Here is a 22,342-nt window from a genome sequence, read left to right as displayed (position 1 = left end):
CCCATACTTTTAACAAAACCTGCACCTGAAGCAGCTCATGTGTCATGAACCTAAAAAACAACTTTTTTTGTACATGTACAGCACTTTACAGTCTACAAAAGCCCTTATATATACTATCTGCATTTTTCTATAATCCTATGGGCAAGATAATGCAGATATTATTATGTGCACTTTGTGAATGAGAAAGCTAAGGCTTGGAAAGGTTCTGAATGACCCCAAATCAGATTGTACATACAGAGCAGAAAGTCCAACCCAAGTCATGCTCTATGTTCAAGACTGTGTCCATCAGACCTCCAACTCCAGCCAGCACGAGTTTACTACTATAAGCATGAATTAACTTACTGTCCCAATACTTACTGAGGCTATTCCTTTCCTTGTCGCTTTTCCTGATATGACACTGAGGCAGAGCCTGTAAAGGGCCACCAAGTCTCCATTAGACCTGACTACCAGCCAGTGATATCCAAAGCCAGAGCCCAGGGTCACACACTGATCAGAACTGTCCAGAGAAGAAGCTGTTGGTATACAGGGCTAGCAATGAGAAAAATGAGGGGTCTGAGAGCCAGGTTCAAGTCCCTGTTCTGCCATGTACTGCGATTTTGAGCAAGTGACAGCTTTCTTTCTCAACTTCAGTTTCCTCACCCCCAGAATAAGGACAACAGCATCTGCCCTTCCTGCCACTCAGGGGTCAGAGCGAATAATGGTGTCTTCCTTCTCCCATTTCCAGACAGTCACCCAACAGTGCTGGAATAACCCATTACAGAGTAAAGTGAACTAGTCCCTCCCTGGTGGCCTCCCTGCTCTAACCTCATCACTCCAGCTGATAATTTGCCTTCCAATCTAACCAGGAAGATTTAAGCCAACCAACATGAGGTCTCACGCTTTTTTCATCACAATTCTATTATTACTTTGTACCAAACTTTGACCTAATTATACAAAGATAAATAAGATAATGCCTGTCCTCAAAGAACTTCAAGTTTGATTTTGAAATGGGCATGTTAATAATTACTACATTACTAATAAATACCACATTGCAGTATTGGGCAGCAAGTTTGACTTTTATTTGTGAATTCTTGGTGCCTGTGCATGGCCCACAGTAGGATACGGCAAACATCTGTTGAATAAATAAATAAAACTAACATAAAACCTGATGACAAAAGAGGTACACAGTTCAATGAAAGCATTCTCTTCTCCACCTCAAAACTTCTCTCTTCACATATCCCCTTATTTCTTTACTCCAGCACTGAAAGAAAGAAAAAGTCTCCTTTCTTCTTGTCAGAACTGACCCCTTCACAGTGACCTCAATCCTCTGTCTCATCTTCTTGGGGGCCTTGCTCCAATTCTTCTCCCTTCCTCTTGCAACTTTACTCATTCAGTTTTCTTTCTCTCTCTAAATCTCTCTTTCAGCCTTCTGACACACTCTGGTTTCTCCATGCTTACAAAACAAACTGTAACCAATCCCTCTCTTCAAAGTACTGGGCTTGTTTTCATCATCTTTGACCGGAATCTCCTGGAAGGGCTACTCACACCCACAGCCTCTATTTCTCATCACTCGCTCACTCATTTGCTGTGCTCCTGCTTTAGCTTCTACCTTCCAACTGAAGCTGCTCTCTCAAGTGCCACAGCCTCCCGGTCACCAAATTCAGTGGTCTTTACTCCATCCCCAACCTCCGTGACCTCCCTGTTGGCATTTCCTTGGCTTCTGTGACTTGGCAGGACCTGGCTTCCCTTCTCCCTCTCCTGTCAATACTCAGTCTCTATCTGGCTGCTCTTCCTCTGCTTTCCTCTTCAAATTCTTGCCAAGATTCCCCTGTTACTTTACTTTTGCTCCCTTGAGCACTAATTCAACATCAAGGCTTCCAATTCGGGAAGGCTTTCCAGTCACAACTTCCCACTCCAGCCCCTACCCCCACCCAGCAGAACCCAACAAAACCACAGGGACTGAAAATGCAAGAAAGAGAAGGTCACCAAGACACAGGAAGGGACAGGATCAACATATTTTCATTGCCAGATTCTCTTAAAGCCTTTGTCACATTCTGTTTGTCCTACAGTAAACTTAGCCCCGCTACTAACTCACAAGCTCCTAAGACAGAAACTGTTCCACTCTTCTCTGCTTCCACTACCCTAATGCTGTGTTCAGACAGACAGGCATACCTAAGCATCTGTTGGATTAAAGAAGAAAATCTGAAGGTGAACAGGCGCGAAAGTACTTGGTAAACTGTGAAGTGCTAAAGGACTATGAGCCTCATCATCAGTAGCCTTTGCAAGAAACTTCAGGGCTGTTCTGAGCACAATACAGGCTCACAGCCTATCTGTGCTGGGTCTGCAGGGCATCTGATGACCAAATGCCTGAAAACATGGAAATGCCTATTCCTGAACTGGCCTGGGATTGAGAAGCACAGACTATGGGGAAGAAGCGAAGAAGAAGTGAAAACAGGCACATACCTCCAAAACCATTGCTTTCATTCATTTTTCACTTAGCCAGTAAACATTCATTAAGTACCCACAAGGTGCCAGGTACTATTCTAGACACGGGGATCACATCTTTGAACAAGACAGACAAGGCCCTCGCTCTCTTGGATTTTCTATTTTAGTGAGAAAAGAGAGATGATAAATATAAATAAGAAAACAGTGGGTAGTAGTAAGTGCTTGTTTCACCATCTCTCTCAAATATGACAGCTCTTCCTCCCTTCTGAGTGTTCACAGGGACAAATCCGGTCCACCACTTTGAGGTTTGTTTTGTGTTATTTCTTCCCCTGCTATGTCAGCAGCTATAGCACAGATGTGCTAGATTTTTAAATCTCCAATGAAACCATCTTTGGGTGAACAGTACTACCCATTTTAAGCACTGCTATCCCATTTCCAGAGGCCTTTAAAACACTGGACCCTGCTACAACTGAAAGGTTTGGGCTGCCTGGGCCTATGGTCTCAGAGACCTTATGCTTCTCTAGGAACAGCAATGATGCTGTGGGTTACTTACCAGAGAGCCACTTGGGAATGCTTTTTCAGGTTGTGTTCAATTCTGTCAGAGCCCTCCGGACTCAGCTGATTGCTAGTGGTAGATTTCTGTGTTATTTAGGGCACCAAAGTCCCACAGTCTTGACACAAACTTAAAATTAGAAATGCATTAAATATAGGAAAGGAGGAAGGTCATTCAGGAAAGGCAGTCTTCCGAGGCAGCTGTAGGACAAAGATGCCCTGGAAACTTCCAGGTTCATTAATGGGTTTTACACAAGCATTCAAGTGGTATTTCTCCTTTAGAAATAACACTGTGGAAAGTGTAGGGGCCTGGCTCAAACCTCAGTTAACACAGCTGAGTGAGTGACTCTGCAAACTAAAAATAGCTTCTTTCCCACTCATTCCGACAGATTGCACTTAGACCCTGTGCACAGGTTGATCCTCTAGCAGTTTTAGTCCCGCTGCAAATGAGAGCTGATGGCATTTGGGCTTGACAATTACCCAATCTCTTGGTTTAACTTTTGTTTATTTCCACATTTCCTGCTCCTGCTCCAATGGCACTGTATGCGCACACACATGCACGTGTATTCTGAGTTCCCTGGCTGGGATTTGGTGCTCCTCAACCAAACGTAGGCAGAATTTAAACCAGGAACATGACTCAGGACTGTGGCTGCAGACTGAGCCCAGAGAAAGTCCTTAGAAACACTGGGAATCAGGCTGTTTGCCTTGGATCCTCTCCTAATTCCTAGCTAGCCTCTCTGGCCTCAGTTTCCTGAACAACAAAATGGGAATAACCATGCCTATTCTGGCCTATTTCACAGCATCATGCTGGGATCGAATGAGACAATGTATGTGACGGTCATTTTCCTTCAGACAGTGATGGGACAGGCTAGACAGGCAGCCAGACTGCAAAACTAGGTTCAGCCACTAGAATGGGTAGGCATCCTGATTGCATCAGAAGTTAAAAGCGATCTAGACTCAATTTCAGTTTATGTTGTCCCTCAGCCTGATATCCTTCTACCTTTGCTGAACTCCTATGCATTTTTAAGAACCCAATTCAAATAACATTTCTTTTTTGTTAGTGTCTTCAGAATTAACAATTCCATCTTTACTGCTCCTTTGGCCTTTTGTACATACCTCTAATAGCACTTTTCACTCAATTACAGTAGATATTAACTTATGTACCTGGAAGTTCTTTGAGGGCAAAGACTGTGTATTTTTCATCCTTGTATCCACCTCCCCACCCACTTCCACTGTATGGCCAACACTGGTGCATGACAGGTGTCAACCAATGTTTATGGAATGCGCAAGAACTCAAAAGTCAAGAAGGAGGTAAATGTCAGAGAGATCCAGGAGAGCATAAAAGGTGGGACAGCACACAAACAGTCAGTGGCGGGGACGGCGGGCAAGAAATCCAAGAAGGTAGTGTCACTGAGGTCAGTCCTAGGCAATAAGGGCACAGGCACAGGGATGACAGTCAAAGCTGAACTGCAAGTTCTGGGAAGACCAGACAGGGATTTCATCTTGGAAACACAAAGAATTGAACAGGGAGCAGGAGCATTCTATTGAGGTCCAGAGAATAAGGAACGGCGGCATCATACCAAGTCCTGCAACCTAAACTGGAATAGGAGGGCTTGGGGACAAGAAACAAGGGCAGAGAATAGAGCCAGGGCAAAGAATTGAGCAAGGCTGAAGTGGTACTGAAGAAGCCTGGGAACTTATAGGTTAGTTAACATTCTCAGGAGTGCCAAAGTTGAGTTAGCAGCTAGGGATTAGAGACCTTAGCTATGAAACTGGCTTGGAAAGCAGAGAGCTGCTGGGGTATACATCTGCAGTCAAGGAGCAAACAAACCTGTTCACACACATACTGCCCTGTCATGTGCATGGTGGGATTAATCCAGATCACTGTACTACCCACTCTGGAATTTTCCAGGAGTGCCTAGAGAGGCCCAATATCTAAGGTAAAACTGACAGCGAATGAAACAGAAGTTTTTACCACTGTGAGAACATTAAAGGAAGGCCTGCAAGGTCTAAAATCTCAAATAAAGTGTTTCTCCAGCTAGAGAGGAGACATGGCTCAGAAGAAAAGAATTGAGACACTTAGGGAATTTACAGACCCTTATTCCCAGACTTCAAGCACCCAGCAAAGGGATCCACCCAGGAAAGGGCACATAGAAAAAAGGACCTCAATTTTAGTTTATCTGTAGAGTATGTGACCTTCTTCAAGCACGTCAAGTTAAAGACCCAGGCTCACTGTTTACCTATTGTGTGATCAGTAGGGGCCAGCTGAGTTTACCCATTCCTAGCCTTAGTCTCCTTATTCATAATGCAGCAATTGTGACACCTGCACATAGGTTTATCATGAAGACAAAATAATATCTGCAAAGCATTTAGCATATTGGCCTATAATAAGCACTAACTAACTTTGTGTTTCTTTGCTTTCTTTGGTTCCCAGGAAGGGATGGTTATACCACAGTCTAGCTGTCTACCTGTGTTTTCCTCTCCTGTTTGGCTGTCCTTCTGGACCCTTCTGTGCAGACATCCTATCTGAGACACCAGACAATTCACTCCTCCTCTTGCTTATCCCTTGGACATTAAAGGCAATTAAGAAGAATTAAAGGCAATTGGTCAGCTATGTGCCACACGCAGGTCCTCAAGGGTCAGGAAACATCAGCCTAGTCCAACACTGTTCCTGTGCCTCCAGGTGTCTCTGCACCTCTCTGGCCAAGCCCATGACCAGGGTAGCACCTAGTTTAGTGTGGCTCTTGTCTTCTCCAAGGTGAACCCACTCCTAGTAGCATATACCTGCCTCCTGGACTGGCTCTCTCTTGGCCTTGAGCAAATATATGCCTAGCAGGCGAGACCTGGATATCCAGGTGAACCCACTCCTAGTAGCATATGGCTGCCTCCTGGACTGGCTCTCTCTTGGCCTCGAGCAAATATATGCCTAGCAGGCCAGACCTGGATATCCACAGCTGGAGATAATTCCTAGACCCAATTTACCAGAGAGTAAGAGCCTGGAGTCTGAACCTGAAGTGAGACCGAAGAGTCTACACTCCAGCACCCCAGAGACTGGAGCTAGGAAAGAAGGAGCTCTAAAATGAAGCTGCTAGGGGGCTCAGAGCTCAAGCCTACTCCTGATAAGCTACATAAAATTTGTATCAATGTCAGGCTCTTATCCTAAATTTTGCACTGGCCATGTCTATCACAGTGCTGCATACTGTGGCTACCACAAGGCATTAAAAAACTTCAAAGGGTAAGAAGAGAATGGACTCAACAGTTTCTGAGTGCCTACTAAGTCATGAACTTTGCAAGTTATCCTTACCAATACCAATACCTTAGGTATTATGACACAGGGTATACTCATCTTTCCAATAGAACTAGAGACTCGGAAAAATCTAAGAATCCTCTATTCCTCCACTACTGTGCAACCTGACCACAAAGTCTTAAATGATCTGGGAAAGACAAAGAAAAACTAGAGTCTAAAGCACTATTTAACAGGCTCTCAGCACCTTAACTCACTAAGGAGACAATACTAGTTTAAATACTGCATTGCCTTATTTACTACTGGTAGAGCCAACTTCTGCCAAACACAATCTGGAGAAATATATCAAAAGTCATAAAGATGCTCCTGACCTTTGCCCTTGTCATTGCATCCCTAAGATCATATCTTAAGGAAACAGTTCAACAGAGATTCACTAGTGGTGAAAAAAAAAAAGGATGATCTAAATGTCCAATATCTAAAGAATGGTTTGAGAAATCCCAGAACCTTCTAATCATGTAATGTTTACTGTATAGCCATTTTAAATGTTCATTTTAAAGACCAAGAGGGAAAAAAGCAAAGCATCTGTGATAAAATAAAGATTGAAAACAGCCGGGCGCGGTGGCTCAAGCCTGTAATCCCAGCACTTTGGGAGGCCGAGGCGGGCGGATCACAAGGTCAGGAGATCGAGACCACAGTGAAACCCCGTCTCTACTAAAAATACAAAAAATTAGCCGGGCGCGGTGGCGGGCGCCTGTAGTCCCAGCTACTCAGGAGGCTGAGGCAGGAGAATGGCGGGAACCCGGGAGGCGGAGCTTGCAGTGAGCCGAGATCGCGCCACTGCACTCCAGCCTGGGCAACAGCGTGAGACTCCGTCTCAAAAAAAAAAAAAAAAAAAAAAAAAAGATTGAAAACAAAACATCATAAATGCTATTGGTACAACTTGTAGAGAAGTATGGACACGTGTATACACAAAAAGGAATGTAGCTGTTTTAGGGTGGTAAGATCATGGAAATCTTCCATAATACTAAGTGGTTTCATTATTATTACATGTAAAATTGTCTTTGTGGTATTGTTTAGTACCTTTTCAACCCAGGAGAAAGAGAGAGAAAAAAAGACAGACACATTTAACCCAGCACTAAGAAAAGGCCCAGGAAGACCAGGGCTGGGATGTGAAAGCAGAAACTGAGAAGCGTCCTACATACCCGGAAGGAGGAGGCCAGGCAGGGCCCTGGGGAAGGGAAGCCCTCTAGGTATGAAGAGGGTTGTCATTAGTCTGATGCTAATTACAGAAGTCTCACTAGCTTATTAATTTTTTTGACAGACTCTGAATGAAGACTGAATTCCTTCATTAAGCCAACTTGGGTTCAGAGGCACATTTCCTGTGTGGCCATCCTCATTCCTCTAAAAAATCTAGCCTTTTCTTTTTTTTAAGGGTAACAGTAAAGTAAAATTTAGTAACAGAAACACACACCCTGGAGAAATTAAGATTCCTGCCTTAAATGTAGAAATTCAAACCACTTCAGAAAATCAAAGGGGTTTGAATAAGCAACTGAACTGCAGTACTTTCTGGACTGGGAAAAATAAACACAAGTATAAAATATTTAGCTCAGTATTAAACGGCCCCTTGATCAGGTTCCAGCCCATCTTTCTGATATTACCTCATAATTGTCCCTCCAGATACCCAATGCTCCCGCCAAACTGAACCACCAAGTGGTCCCCAAAATAGTTTCCTCCCTTTCCTACCCCCATGACTCTGTTCAAGCTGTTGTGCACACTTAAAATTTCTGTCTTACAACTGCTTGCCCAAGTCTGACCCATCCTCTAAAGCACAGATGAAAGCATCAAAGCCTTGTCATTGTCCTGGGTTTTTCTTGGTTTTTTTTGGTTTTTTTTTTTGAGACAGAGTCTTGCTCTGTCACCCAGGCTGGAGTGCAATGGCGCGATCTCAGCTCACTGCAACCTCCGCCTCCCAGGTTCAAGCAACTCTCCTGCCTCAGCCTCCCAAGTAGCTGGGACTACAGGCGTGTGCCACCATGCCCAGCTAATTTTTGTATTTTTAGTAGAGATGGGGTTTTACCATGTTAGCCAGCCTAGTCTCGAATTCCTGACATTAGGCAGTTCACCCGCCTTGGCCTCTCAAAGTGCTGGGATTACAGGTGTGAGCCACTGTGCCTGGCCAGCCTTGTCATTTTCAAAGCCTAGGCCAATCCCTGTACCCTGAATTCATTTCTTGCTCTTCATAGTAGATCCAAAGTACTTTGAACCTCCAAGGAACTACACAAAGTCTGCCTTGCAGTACAGTTATCTGGGTAACTGACTTTTGACCACATTAAAGCACGAGCTCCTTGGAGCAAGGATCTCTTCAGATTCCTACATGGAACCTATCCATAATGCCTGGCCCACAGTAGGCCCTCAGTAAATGCTTCACTGAAAGACAAGAAAAAGGGACACATTACATCTGTGTGAAGTCACTTCCTACCTCAGTTGCTCCAGTTAAGCAATGCAGAGATGAAGGCATGTTGTTCAGTAGTCTTGAACAGGGGAGGAATGAATCTTGCTTTTCTAGTTTCCAGCCTTCGTAAGTCTCCAACTTCCTCCCTAGTTGACCATAGTCTGCTCGGCCCCAGGTAAACACCTTGCCAGTTTCTAAAAACAAACATTATTTGAATTAAGACTACATTCCACAGCTGTGCTCCCATGGGTAGGCAATGAATTACAAGAGAAAGTGTGACACTGATTTTAGTACCAACTACCAGGAGCCTTCCTATCTTCCTGTAAAGAAGGCACACGCACTCATATTTTTACAGATGTGGAAATGAAGGTTCAGAGAGGTTAAATGACTTGCCCAAGATCAAACAAGCTGTAAGTACCAGAGCTGGATTCAAGCAGATTCATTCTAAAGTTTCTGCTCTTGCATGTTATATCGATATGGATATGACTATGGATATAACTTCAATCATGCTTTATGGCCTTCCATTCCCTCCCTTCCCCACACACTCCTTGTGCTTTGCCCAGATGCCTGCTCTCAGGCTCTCCTCTTCCCCACCCAACCCAGGGCCCATTTAGCTACCTTGAAGTTCTCCACTCCACAATCTCTTAGGGCCTAGCTCAACGAATGGCCAGTTTCATTTGCTTTCCCCTCCTTATAACATAAGGGGACCTTTCGGAATCTATGCTCTTACCAAAGAATCAATTCTAACAATCCTAAGGTAAGTGTTTATGTGTGCTAGAGGGAAGGGAGTGAGAGAAGAAAAAAAAAATGGCAAAACCATTTGGAGCCAGAAAAGCATTTAGTCCCCCAGATGCACCACATGGGAAGCGGGCCAGTGCTAAAAATGACAAAAGAAAACGAGATTTGCAAAAGGAGAAATGGACTTTCTTCTCCCAGATAAGAGAAAATTCACCAAATTCATTCAGTTGTACCAAGTGCCACATTTATTATTTCAACACAAATGCAAAATCTGATGAGGCATAGATTATTAACAGATTCTCTGCAATAAATATGCATAACCATGTGCGTTGTATAAATTCTTTATACATGTTTATTTTAACAAAGAAAAACTTTGCTTTAGAGACAAAACACAGAGCAATGCATATTAAATTCTAGACAAATCTACTACTGCATACTTTGTGTTTGGTATCAAAGCTTCATCTGGCCCCACATTCAACATATGGTTTATAGTGTCAGCTAAAAAACAACCATAGATTCATGGGGAAATGTCAGAATATTGCAGTGATACAAGGTTCTGCAGGGAACCAGTTCTCAGCATCAGCCTGCTAGCAGACACTAAGGTAGATACCAACAGTTTACAGGAATCTGACTTTTGGGCTTCCTCAAAGAGGAAACAAAGTCTGTGTAGCTCACAGGGTATATGGGATACCTTGTATATTATGAGAGCTGGGAGTAGGTCCATTCACACGTACTACTTCATGGCTCTTTGTGTGCTGTTCCTTTTGCTAAGAATGCCCTCTCCTTAACTGGTAAACTATGGCTGCACCTTTGGAGTCCAGCTCATGTACCACTAGTTCTATGAAACCTTTCTTGAATCCCCAGCTCTCCCCAGCAAGGGTGAAAGTCACCCTCCCGTGAGCCACCTTTATCACTGTACTCATCAACTACTATGCTGTCACTTGACAGGTGAAAAAATTAAGGTTCAGATAAGTGACCTGCCCAGGGTCACACAGCTAAGCCACATCTCTTTCTACTAGCCCATGGTATCACTCTGCATTGGTTATTAAGCCCTAGTCACTGCATAATCACTCAACACTCTTCCTTCACTTCTGCAAGATTACTCTTAAAAACCCATGTGCCCAGGACCCATAAGGCATCCAAAACTGGCAAATTGTCCCTCTACCGGAGCTGGCTAGGATTTCTAACCAGATTGCTAAGCAGGAGATTCCCAAGAAGCCAGGGGATGAGACTGTTGCTGCTTAAATGACTATAGCATTCCTCTGCTGGGAAAAACTAGGAAGTTGTTGTCTCTAAGACTACAGAAATAATTTTATCAGAAATCACACATTGAATCCTTTCTTTCACATGAAGTAAAACATCTTAGAGCTTTCCTGTTATTAATTATTGATGTCAAAGACAGTCAAGACTGGTAGAATATGGTGCCACCATTATTATATCCCCGATAGCAATTCAGCCATTCCACTTACATAGCACTTTTCACCTTCAAAGCACTTTACAAAGATTAACTAATTAATCCTCATACTCTCTGGGGAGGCCATAGACATTCTGGTTAAGACAAGTCCAGAAACCAGGCTGACTTAATGTTCAGTCTTCAGTCTCAAGCCTAAATTTAATGCACTCTGAACTTGTCTCTCCTCAAAATAAACTCTGCATCAGAAGCCTCACCCAGGATAGAAGAGACCCTTTTATTTTTCCTTTTCTTTTAAACAGACATTTATTGACCTCTTCCCAGGTACCCAGTACATTCATTGACATTGTCTCAATCCTCACAATAATGCTGTGGCATACAGAGTATTAAGCTTATTTTACAGATGAGGTTAAATGATGAGAGTTAAATGATTTGGTTGGGTTCAAACAACAACCAAGTAGTTGAATCAAGATTTAAACGTGTGTCTTCTGACTCCAGGGCCAATGGTATCTCCAATGATTGCACAGCTGCTGTCACAGACTGACAAAATTTGGCTGATGAAACAGCCATTTTTACAATGTTTGAGGAAGAGGAAAACCCAGATTAAATGGATATGCTCTGTGTACCATCCAGCTTTCCTCACTAGAATAATCTTCTTCCCAGGAGCCCATGCAGAAATCAGGACTGTAAGTGCTGAAATAAAGGCATTAAACACATGGATGATGATTTTATGTCATCTGGAGTAAAATAAATCCACATATAAAAAATGCTCATTAATACATTGTAGATGAATGTCTGCATCAAGCTGATGCATGCTGTCAAATCCAGGGAGACTCGATCACAAATTTAACAAATGAATCTTTTCCTTAAAGGATTATATATTACTATGATAAAAAAATAGATACACTAATGTCATCCAAAAAGTATAGGTATGTGTCTCCAGGTAAATGATAAATTAGAGAGATGACAAAATAGCTCAAAACAAAGTCAGCAAGTGACACACAATTTATAAGGCAGGTCCATGTAAGAATTAGCACAGAATAACTACAGAGCCAAGAAGTATACCCTGCAAAAAATATCAACGCACCACAGAAAACGACAGAGGCCAAATGAGAAGTATGGAGAAAGAACACTTAAGGGGTCTGGAACTGGAATTGTCCTGGCAGGCTTGAGGGAACAAGAGGCATTTAAGGTGAACTTCTGGATAAGAAAAGAAAATGGGAGACCGAGGGAGGATATTGAGGAACAGTGTGAGATGAGCAATGATATGAAAATCAAAAGGTGGCCAGGCGCAGTGGCTCACACCCGTAATCCTAGCACTTTGGGAGGCCAAGGCGGGAGGATCACCTGAGGTCAAGAGTTTGAGATCAGCTTGGCCAACATGGTAAAACCCCATCTCTACTAAAAATACAAAAATTAGCTGTATGTGGTGGTGCACGACTGTAGTCCCAGCTACTGGGGAAGGTGAGGTGGCAGAATCACTTGAACCTGGGAGGCAGAGGTTGCAGTGAGCCAAGATGGCAGCATTGCACTCCAGCCTGGGCAACGGGGGAGACTGTCTCAAAAAAAATCAAAAGGCAGGAGAGTGAATGAGGGTCACTAGGGAAGGAGACTGGGAGGGGAGTCAAGACTGCCAGGCTGGGGCCAGCCACAGGGAATTGCCATGGCTGGGTCTGGATCTCACCCTCCAGACCAAGGGTCCCTAAACTTGGTTGCTTACTATTAGTAAAAGAAAAAAAAAATTTTTTTTTTGAGACAGAGTCTTGCTACATCATCCAGGCTAGAGTACAGTGGCATGATCTTGGCCCACTGTAACCTCCACCTCCTGGGTTCAAGCAATTCTCCCGCCTCAGCCTCCTTAGTAGCTGGGATTACAGTCATGCACCACCACATCTGGCCAATTTTTGTATTTGTAGTACAGACAGGGTTTCGCCACGTTGGCCAGGCTGGACTTGAACTCCTGACCTCAAGTGATCTGCCTGCCTTGGCCTCCCAAAATGCTGGGATTATAGGCGTGTGCCACTGCACCAGATGTCTATCAGCAAAATATTTTTTAACACATCACCAACATATGTACATTAATTTATTTATTAAAGTATGCCCATTCTATGTACAGTATCCTGCTTATTCTTGCAACAAGCCTGTGAGTTAGGCACTTTTACCATCCCCATGTTACTCACAGGGAACAAGGTACTTACCCAAAGTCACAGAGGTAGTAAGTGATAAGGTAAGAAAAGAAAGAAACAACAACAATAACAGAAGCCTAGGATGCATCCAGGCCTAAACTAGAATTGAAGTCATAGGAAAACAAAAAAGAAAGAATTTACAGGGCTCGGCACCCCATTAGATGTGATTTTGAAAGGAAAGGAGAGGAAATAAACACCATTCTGAGATTTCACGATTTCAAGGTGAGTAGGAAGGTGATGAAGGTATAGAGATGCTACATCAAGGGTCCCGCTAATGGGAATCATAGAATGTTATTTAATTACCAAATTATTTAACTCTCCTGGGGTGTTTTGCAAACATGTTATCAAATAGTCAAATATAAATAAAAGGGGAGAGAGTAAGGAGAAAGACTACTAGATGCAAACCACAGAGAGCAGGGGATACTCTGCAGGTAGGGTGGGTGGATGATGAATATTCAAGAGGCCAACTTCCTTTACCATCCATCAAGGGCTGCAGGTGCTGCAGCCATAGCTATAGGTACAAGGAGAAGTAGCTCCAGGGATGTCTGAGCTCTTCAGGGAAGAGAAATTTCTACCCTGTTCTAGAGAAGGGAGTCCTATAGGTGATAGAAAGATAGATTAGAGGATCATCCGTATTTTCTTGACAGCATCTGTCCAAAAAGGGAATATAATGTCACTGAAGATAGCAAAATGGAGTCAGCAAACCAAGGTAGATGTTATAAAAAGAAAATCCATGGGTAAAAGAGAGAAAAGACCACATGACCTCTTCAGTCCCTCTCAACTCTAATATTCCAGGATGTTACAAGGCTATCTAGAATACACTCATGAAAAGGAGGAAGCTCTCTACCCATAGGTTTGTTATATTTATGATTCACCTGTTTACAAACATAAGTACCAGTTACTCTCTGGGTTATTCACTCTATGTCCTTAGAAGGTAAGAACCTGACTTCTGTCACTCATCCTTCATTCTGCCACATGGACAGAGACTTCATAAAAAGGCATTTGATGATAATACCCAGGGACTCGTTAAACACAGAACTAACTGCCCAAGAATCACCTAGCATCATCTTCCTGTACAAGGAGCAGGAAACAGGCAAGGAGAGAGCTCAGAGCACAGCGGCAGTCACACCACACTCCTCTCCGTATAGCATGTGCCATGCTGCTCCTCCACAAGGCCTCTAATATGGTTTGGCTGCATCCCCACCCAAATCTCATCTTGAACTGTAATCTCCATAATCCCCACATGTTGTGGGAGGGAACTGGTGGGAGGTAATTGAATCATGGGGTCAGTTTCCCCCATGCTGTTCTCATGATAGTGAGTGAGTCTCACAAGATCTGATGGTTTTATAAGTGTCTGGCATTTCCCCTGCTGGCTCTCATTCTGTCTCCTGCCACCCTGTGAAGGGGTGCCTTCTGTCATGATTGTAAGTTTCCTGAGGCCTCCCGAGCCATGTAGAACTGTGAGTCAATTAAACCTCTTTTCTTTATAAATTACCCAGTGTCAGGCATTTCTTCACAGCAGCGTGAGAACGGACTAATAGAGCCTCCATACTGGTTCCCTCTGTCCCCAGCTATCCCTACTACCCTGATCCCATTCGCCTAGTCAGCTCCTGCTCATCTTCAACTCTGCCCACTACTCAACTCAGATCAGGTTCCTCTGTGCAACAATCTCAGAGGACCATGTTCCACATCCTGGGAGCATTTACCTCAGCTTATAAATGCACACTCATTAGGACTGTTTAATTAATGTGTGTCTCCTCTTTCAGAGAGTCAGCTCCATGATACTGGGGACAGGCTATTTCACTCATTCTTGAGTCCTAGAATAATGCCCAACACAAAGTAGGCACTCAATAAATATCTCCTGCTTGAATGAACAATTGAATAAATGAATCCAACCACCTCCCTACCTATCAACCTATCTACCTCTTACTCACCACTACTGAGCACTACCATTCACTGGCTCCATAATCTTGAGCAAACTGCTCAACAACTCTAAGTCTTATCTGCAGAATGAAAACAAAAGCATCTCCCTTGTAGCATTGCTGCAAGGATACTTTTCCATAAAGCGTGTGGCACACACTAACTAGTGAACGGCCATTATTACTATTATGCTCCCAAACTGAACAACACAGCCTTATTAAGGATTTACATGGTTCCACACAGCATTTCTACCACTTTGTCAAATCTTCTCAGCCAATTCCCACCTACCAAAGTGTTAGGGTCAATGTCTCTAATGATAATCAAAGAAGAGAAGGAACATTGAAAGCTCGATCACGGAATTTTGATTTTTAAGATTAAAGCATGGTGGCTTGCACATCAGAAGTCTATAATGTACCAGACGAAACAAATTAATTAAAGGTAGGAAAAAGAAGAGAGTTAAAGGGAACAATGGAGAAGAAAGATGAAGCAAGACGAGTTGGAAAAGAGAAGAGAGGAGAGGAAGCTTTAACTTGAGATTCAATAAAACTTGAATTAAGATTCAGGTCTAATCCTGGCTTCTCTTCTGGGCTGAATGGCCTTGAACAGGTCCCTTCTTCTTTAGGGGCCTAGTTTTCCCATCTATAAAACAAGAGGACTGGAATAGATGACCTCTTGGATACCTCCCTGATCTACACTTTAATTATGATGCCTAAAAATCTTCAGTGTTAAAATGACTGGTATACAATTTAATTTTATTGTCACCTTTGGAATATTTAGTCTCACCACGGTCCAAAAATAAAGCATGCACTCTAATATCAAAGACTACTCATATAGTTCCCAGTGTAAATAAAAAGTAAAACTTGACTGTATAGTTTTTTATTTTTTAGTAAAATGTCACAAGTTTCCAAAGTCGTATCATAAACAATATCACATAATAAAAGGTTTGGATTTTTTTTAAGTTAATACAGAAATAAAATTCCCAAATACGGGCTGCCTAACTAAAAAGGGGAGAAAAAGCCTGCAAAGAGAATGAACAAAAGTTGAGGGGTTGGGGGGAATTTATTTATTGAGAGCTGACTCTGTATAAAACTGCTTTTGGCACTATCATTAAGTTACATAATTTAATCAACCCCGACTGATTACTGTGAATCCCATTTTACAGATTAAGAAACAGATCACAGAGGTTAAATGACTTGCCCAAGATCACACAGCTAGTAAGTGGCACAGCTGCAATAATAACAATAATAATTGCTAATATTTTGAGGGCTATTTCATGCTAAACTCTTCATATGGATTATCCCTTTTAATCCACAGAAATACCCTAAGTAGGCATTATAATCCTCAAATTACAGATGAAAATATTAACGCATAGAGAGAGGTTATGTCTCTGGCTCAGAGCCAGCAGCTCTCAATGGCAAAGCTAGGATGGGACCCAGCGGCCTGGCACCAGAGTCAGTGCCCTCAGTCATTGTCCTGCAGAGGATGCACAGGTCTGTCTGACCTCAGCTCCACTTTTCACTTGGTCACACTGGCTCTTCAAAAGTGAACATTCGCAAGGACTTCCTGAGGTTGTTCAGAGTCACAGGGACACACACGTGGGCTGGAGGCACAGAGAGAGCCCAGCTGATGAGTGAGTGAGCTTCATCCATCCTTGGCCTATATGGCAAAGGTCAGATTCCTAAAACATAGAAGTATTACACACAGCTGCTCCATTTTCACCACTGACTTTCTTAGCTACCAAATCGGGGGCAGCAGTGATAGAAGTGAAGACAGACTGCACCCTGAGGAACACCAAGACTGACTGCAGAACTATCTACAACATGGGGTTAGGGTTTCCCAGAGAAAAGCAAGGAGTCAGGCTGGTTTCTTCTTCCAGGCTAGGCAAGAGCATGGCAGGAAGCCCCAGTCCTAGTTTGTTCAGTAGCTCCCTTGCCTCTCTCAAGGCACCTACATTCGCTCGATGTTGGATGACTGCTCCTTTGTCAAAAGCATATTCAACTTCCTCCCTCCGGGGCCTTAGGACCATGCTCTGCCCCCAGCCCACAATGCTGGTCAGCCTGCAACCCCTGTCAGCCTGCAAAGCTGGTCAGCCTGCTTGTCCCACTTATGGAATCCTACTCCTGCTTCAGGGCCTAGCTCAAACGCTGCTGCCTCCCTAAAGCACCCTATCATCCGCTGGTCAGAATAAGCCATCTCTTCCTTTAGGAGCCACTGGCATGGTGCTTGTACCTCTGTTTCAACAACTTTCTATCCCTCCAAACATAGGGTTATTTGACTGCATATCTTAGTTTGCCCAATGAACAATGATCTTTTCTTATTCTCTCAGTATTCCCCACAGCACCTAACACAGGGCCTGACCCAGAACAGGTGTTCAGTGTTTGTTGACAGAAAACAAAGTAATAGGTATTGCTGTTACCACCAAGGACATCAGAGACCATCTAAACCTACTCTCCAAAGAGAAAACGAAACTGAGGAAAACAAATAATTTTCCAAGTCACACAGCCTATACAGATAGAAACAGATCCAGGCATTCACAATAGTCAACAAATAGTTACTGAGCACTTTCTATATGCCAGGTGCTGCCCCAGGTGCTAGGGGCTACTGCACTGAACAGAAGACATAAAACTTAATCCTAGCACTTTTGTAGGTCAAAGTGGGAGGATCACTTGAGCCTTGAGTTTGATCACTTGGGTTTGAGACCAACCTGGGCAACATAGCAAGATCCTGTCTCTACAAACAATTAAAAAAAAAAAAAACTAGCTGAACAGGTAGTACACACCTGTAGTCCTAGCTATTCCAGATGCTGAGGTGGAAAGATTGCTTAAGCCTAGGAATTCAAGGTTGCAGTGAGCTATGACCATGCTACTGCACTCCAGCCTGAGTGACAGAGCAAGAACCTGTCTCAAATTAAAAAAAAAAAAAGACAAAACTCCCTCCCATCATGGAGCTTAAATCTAATGACAGGAAAGACAGACAACAGCAACAACAAAACATTACCTATGGCAAATGACTTTCATTGCTATAGAGAAATATAAAGTAGGGAAAGGAGACAGGTAGAGCTGGAGAGGGAGATGGCGGCCCAGGACCAGTGTCCAGCTCCTATCTTCCTTTCTGAGCTTCTCCTCTACAGCATACCACATTTCCTAATGGAAGAACCTTAAACTTACAAGGTCCAGCCAACTCAAGTAGAGGCAATGAAACTTGCTTAAGCTGCCTCTCAAGCCTATGATGAAAAGGCAGGCAATAAACATAAATGCACTTTGTAAACCCTAAATGCAGGTGTTAATAACATTATGACTCTCACTCTCTAAAGCCAGTTTACAAAGAACCATCATGAGAGGCTGGACCATGATGAGTCCCTGCTCTGAGATGTGCTGGCTGAGGGCCTTGGTTTTCCTGTTCCTCTAGGGGTCCAGTAGCACATCACGCTGCTAGTTACACCTAGAAGCCACTTGGCAACCTGAGAAAAATCTCTGATTGAGGCCAGTGACTCTACAGATGTTTCTCAACACATTTCACATTCAAACTCTAAAGCTTCTTCACACACTTATAGATTCTTATTAATAACATTTTAAAATGCAGATTGCTGCCTAATCTTAGCTGCGTAATTAAAAAATAATCTTGCTTTTCTCCCTCCCGGCAAGAAAGGAAACTATACCCCAGGGCTTCTGCAGCTAAGAATCACACCCTGCAGAAAAGCTAGTAGGAGGCTGGGGGGCGGGGAATGTGTGTGGAGCGGTGAGGGAGGGTAGTTGAAGCCAAGCAGCAAGTCTAATCCCTTGATTTTAAAGAAAATGAAAATAAGGCTGAAAGAGGTGAATGATCTGCCCAAGGACACAGTATGTTTTGGTAGAGCCAGAACTAGGATCCCAATTTCCTGCTTCCCAGCAGACTCTGCTGCCTGGTGGGGACAGGAAAGAACGACAACAAGCTGTAAGTCCTTAAAGGGTGAATACCATGTCTATGTGATTCTCCTTATACAGCGAGCAGAACACTGCTCATCTGGAGGAAGAGCTATCGGGTTTGGATTCTCAAGAGGATTATGGGAATAAGGTTCAAAGTTCTTTACATTCAATTCAGCCTCATAAACCATCTGAGCCAGAAGAAACCTTAGAGAACTTCTTACCCAATCATTTGCTTCTAGTTAGGTAAAATGAGGCCCAAAAGGAAAGTAACTTAACTACCCAAGGTCAAATAGTGAGTTAGAAGTAAGACTAGACTAGAATCCAGGCCGCCCTGACTTCTAGTACATCTTGTCCACAGCTTCTTAGAAAAGTACAGGCATACTTCACTTTACTGCACTTCACAGATAACTGCAGTTTTTGTTTTTGTTTTTGTTTTTTAACGAATTGAAGGTTTGTGGCAACCCGGAGTCAAGCAAGTCTATTGACGCCATTTTTCAAACAGCACGTGTTCTGTGACATTTTGGTAATTTTTGCAGTATTTCAAATTTTTCACAATTATTATTATTATAATATCTGTTATGATGATCTGCAATGATCACTGATGTTACTACTGCAATTATTTTGCGGCATGATGAACCATGCCCATATAAGATGGCAAACTTAATCGATAAATGTTGTACGTTCTGATTGCTCCACTGACCAGCCCTTCTTCCATCTCCCTCTCCTCAGGCCTCCCTATTCCCGGAGACACAACAATATTGAAATTAGGCCAATTAATAACCCTACTATGGCCTCTAAGTATTCAAGTGAAAGGAAGAGTCACATATCTCTCACTTTAAATCAAAAGCTATAAATGATTAAGCTTAGGGAGGGAGGCATGTCAAAAGCCAAGATAGGCTAAAAAGCTAGGCCTCTTGCACCTGTTAAGCAAGTTGTGAATGCAAAGGAAAAGTTCTTGAATGAAATTAAAAGTGCTACGCTAGCAATAAGAAAGCAAAATGGGCCGGGTGCAGTGGCTCACGCCTGTAATCCCAGCACTTTGGGAGGCTGAGGCGGGTGAGGTCAGGAGATCGAGACCATCCTGGCTAACACAGTGAAATCCCATCTCTACTAAAAATACAAAAAATTAGCCTGGTGTGGTGGCGGGCGCCTGTAGTCCCAGCTACTCGGGATGCTGAGGCAGGAGAATGGTATGAACCTGGGAGGCGGAGCTTGCAGTAAGCCCAGATCGCGCCACTGCACTACAGCCTGGGTGACAGAGCAAGACTCCATCTGGCAAAAAAAAAAAAAAAAAAAAAAAAGCAAAATGGCCTTTTTGCTGATACAGAGAAAGTTCTAGTAGTCTGGATAAAGGGTGAAACCAGCCACAACATTCTCTTAAGCCAAAGCCTAATCCAGAGCAAGGCCCTAACTCTCTTCCATTGTAGGAAGGCTGAGAGAGGTGAGGAAGCTAAGGAAAAAAAGATGGAAGCTAGCAGAGGTTGGTTCACGAGGTTTAATAAAAGAAGCTATAGGCTGGGTGCAGTGGCTCATGCCTGTAATCCCAACACTTTGGGAGGCTGAGGCAGGGGGATCATGAGATCAGGAGATCAAGACCATCCTGGCTAACAAGGTGAAACCCTGTCTTTACAAAAAATGCAAAAACTTAGCCAGGCATGGTGGCGCATGCCTGTAATCACAGCTACTCCAGAGGCTGAGGCAGGAGAATCGCTTGAACCCAGGAGGTGGAGTCTGCAGTGAGCCGAGATCACGCCACTGCACTCCAGGCTGGGTGACAGAGCGAGACTCCGTCTCAAAAAAAAAAAAAAGAAAGAAAAGAAAAAGAAAAGAAGCTGTCTCCAAAAAAGTGCAAGGTGAAGCAGCAAGTGCTGATGGAGAAGCTATAGCAAGTTATCCAGAAGATCTAGCTAAGAAAATTGATAATGGGGCTACACTACACAGCAGTTTTTCAACGCAGACCAAACAGCCTTCTATGGGAAGAAGATACTATCTAGGGCTAATGCAGTTGGTGACTTTAAGTTGAAGCCAATTCTCATTTGCCATTCCAAAAATCCTAGGGTGCTTAAGAATTATGCTCAGTGTACTCTGCCTGTGCCCCAGAAATGGAACAACAAAGCCTGGATGATAGCACATCTGTTTACAGCATGGTTTACTGAATATTTTAAGCCCACTGTTGAGACCTACTGCTCAGAAAGGAGTCCTTTGAAAATGTTACTGCTCGTTGACCAAGCCCCTGGTCACTCAAGAGCTCTGATAGAGATGTGCAAAGAGATTAATGTTGTTCTCATGCCTGCGAATACAACATCCATTCTGCAGTCCAAGGATCAAGGAGTCATTTTGTCTTTCAAGTCTTATTATTTCAGAAATACATTTTGTAAAGCTATCGCTGCCATAGATTGTGATTTCTCTGATGGATATGGGCAAAGTTATTACATATCTTCTGGAAAGGATTCATTATTCTAGATGCCATTAAGAACATTCATGATTCATGGGAAGAGGTCAAATAACATTAACAGGAGTTTGGAAGAAGTTGATTCCAACCCACATGGATGCGTTTGAGGGATTCAAGGCTTCAGTAGAAGAAGTAACTGCAGATGTGGTAGAAACAGCAATACAACTAGAATTATACATAGAGCCTAAAGATGTGACTGAGTTGCTGCAATCTCAAGATCAAACTTGTAGGGTTGAGGAGTTGCTTCTTATGGATGGCAAAGAAAGTGATTTACTGAGATAGAATCTACTCCTGGTGAAGATGCTGTGAACACCGTTGAAATGCTAACAAAAGACAAGCTATTATATAAACTTAATTGACAAAGCAGCAGCAGGGTTTGAGAAGACTGACTCCAAATTTGAAAGAAGTTCTACTCTGAGTAAATGCTATCAAACATCTTTGCATGCTACAGAGAAATCTTGTGAAAGGAAGAGTTCAATCAATGTGGCAAGTTTTACTATTGTCTCATTTTAAGTAACTGTCGCAGTCACTCCAATCTTCAGCAACCACAGCCCTGATCAGTCAGCAGCCATCAACATCAAGGCAAGACCTTCCTCTAAAAGGCCACAATTCAAAAAGATCACAACTCACTGACGGCTCAGATGATTGCATTTTTTAGCCATAAAATATATTTTAATTAAGGTATGTACACTGTTTTATAGACATAATGCTATTGTGCATTTAATAAGTATAGTATACAGTATAGTGTAACACAACTTTTATATGCACTAGAAAAACAAAAAAATTGTGTGACTCCCTTTATTGGATGTTTGCTTTATTGCTGCAGTCTGGGACTGAACCTGCAATAACTCCAACGTATGCCTGTACCAGTCAACTTCTCCAAGCTTCCATTGCAACCTGCCTCACCTAATTATCATGGGTTTCCTGAGCTGCTTGGCAGGGAAGAGCAGACAGGTGAGGTCACCATGATTCCTCACTGCCTCCATCCCAGGGATGGCTTTTGGGAGGCCCAAGGGCTAGGTAATGAAAGAAACATCCCTTTCTCCATCTCCTCCAGA

The 22,342-nt window shown here is 43.1% G+C and overlaps 1 protein-coding gene across 20 annotated transcripts in view; it reads right to left on the bottom strand.

Annotated features, from left to right (window-relative positions):
- SERGEF (secretion regulating guanine nucleotide exchange factor) overlaps window positions 1-22,342 on the bottom strand; it is a 235,620-nt gene that overhangs the window by 173,009 nt on the left and 40,269 nt on the right. For 16 of the 20 annotated variants that reach the window (XR_013403975.1, XR_013403973.1, XR_013403974.1 and 13 more), the window contains one exon: window positions 8,700-8,866. The exons of the other annotated variants lie outside the window; for them this stretch is intronic. Coding sequence is in view for 10 of the 16 variants with exons in the window: in XM_077963146.1 (XP_077819272.1) it covers window positions 8,700-8,866 (167 nt within the window). In the remaining 6 variants the exon portion in view is untranslated. The remainder of the gene's footprint in view (window positions 1-8,699; window positions 8,867-22,342) is intronic. 20 annotated transcript variants of the gene reach the window in all.

Source organism: Macaca mulatta, chromosome 14 (genome assembly GCF_049350105.2).
Source record: "Macaca mulatta isolate MMU2019108-1 chromosome 14, T2T-MMU8v2.0, whole genome shotgun sequence".
NCBI lineage: Eukaryota > Metazoa > Chordata > Mammalia > Primates > Cercopithecidae > Macaca > Macaca mulatta.
Note: the sequence above shows the minus strand (reverse complement) of the source record. Positions and strands in the feature narration are given on the sequence as shown.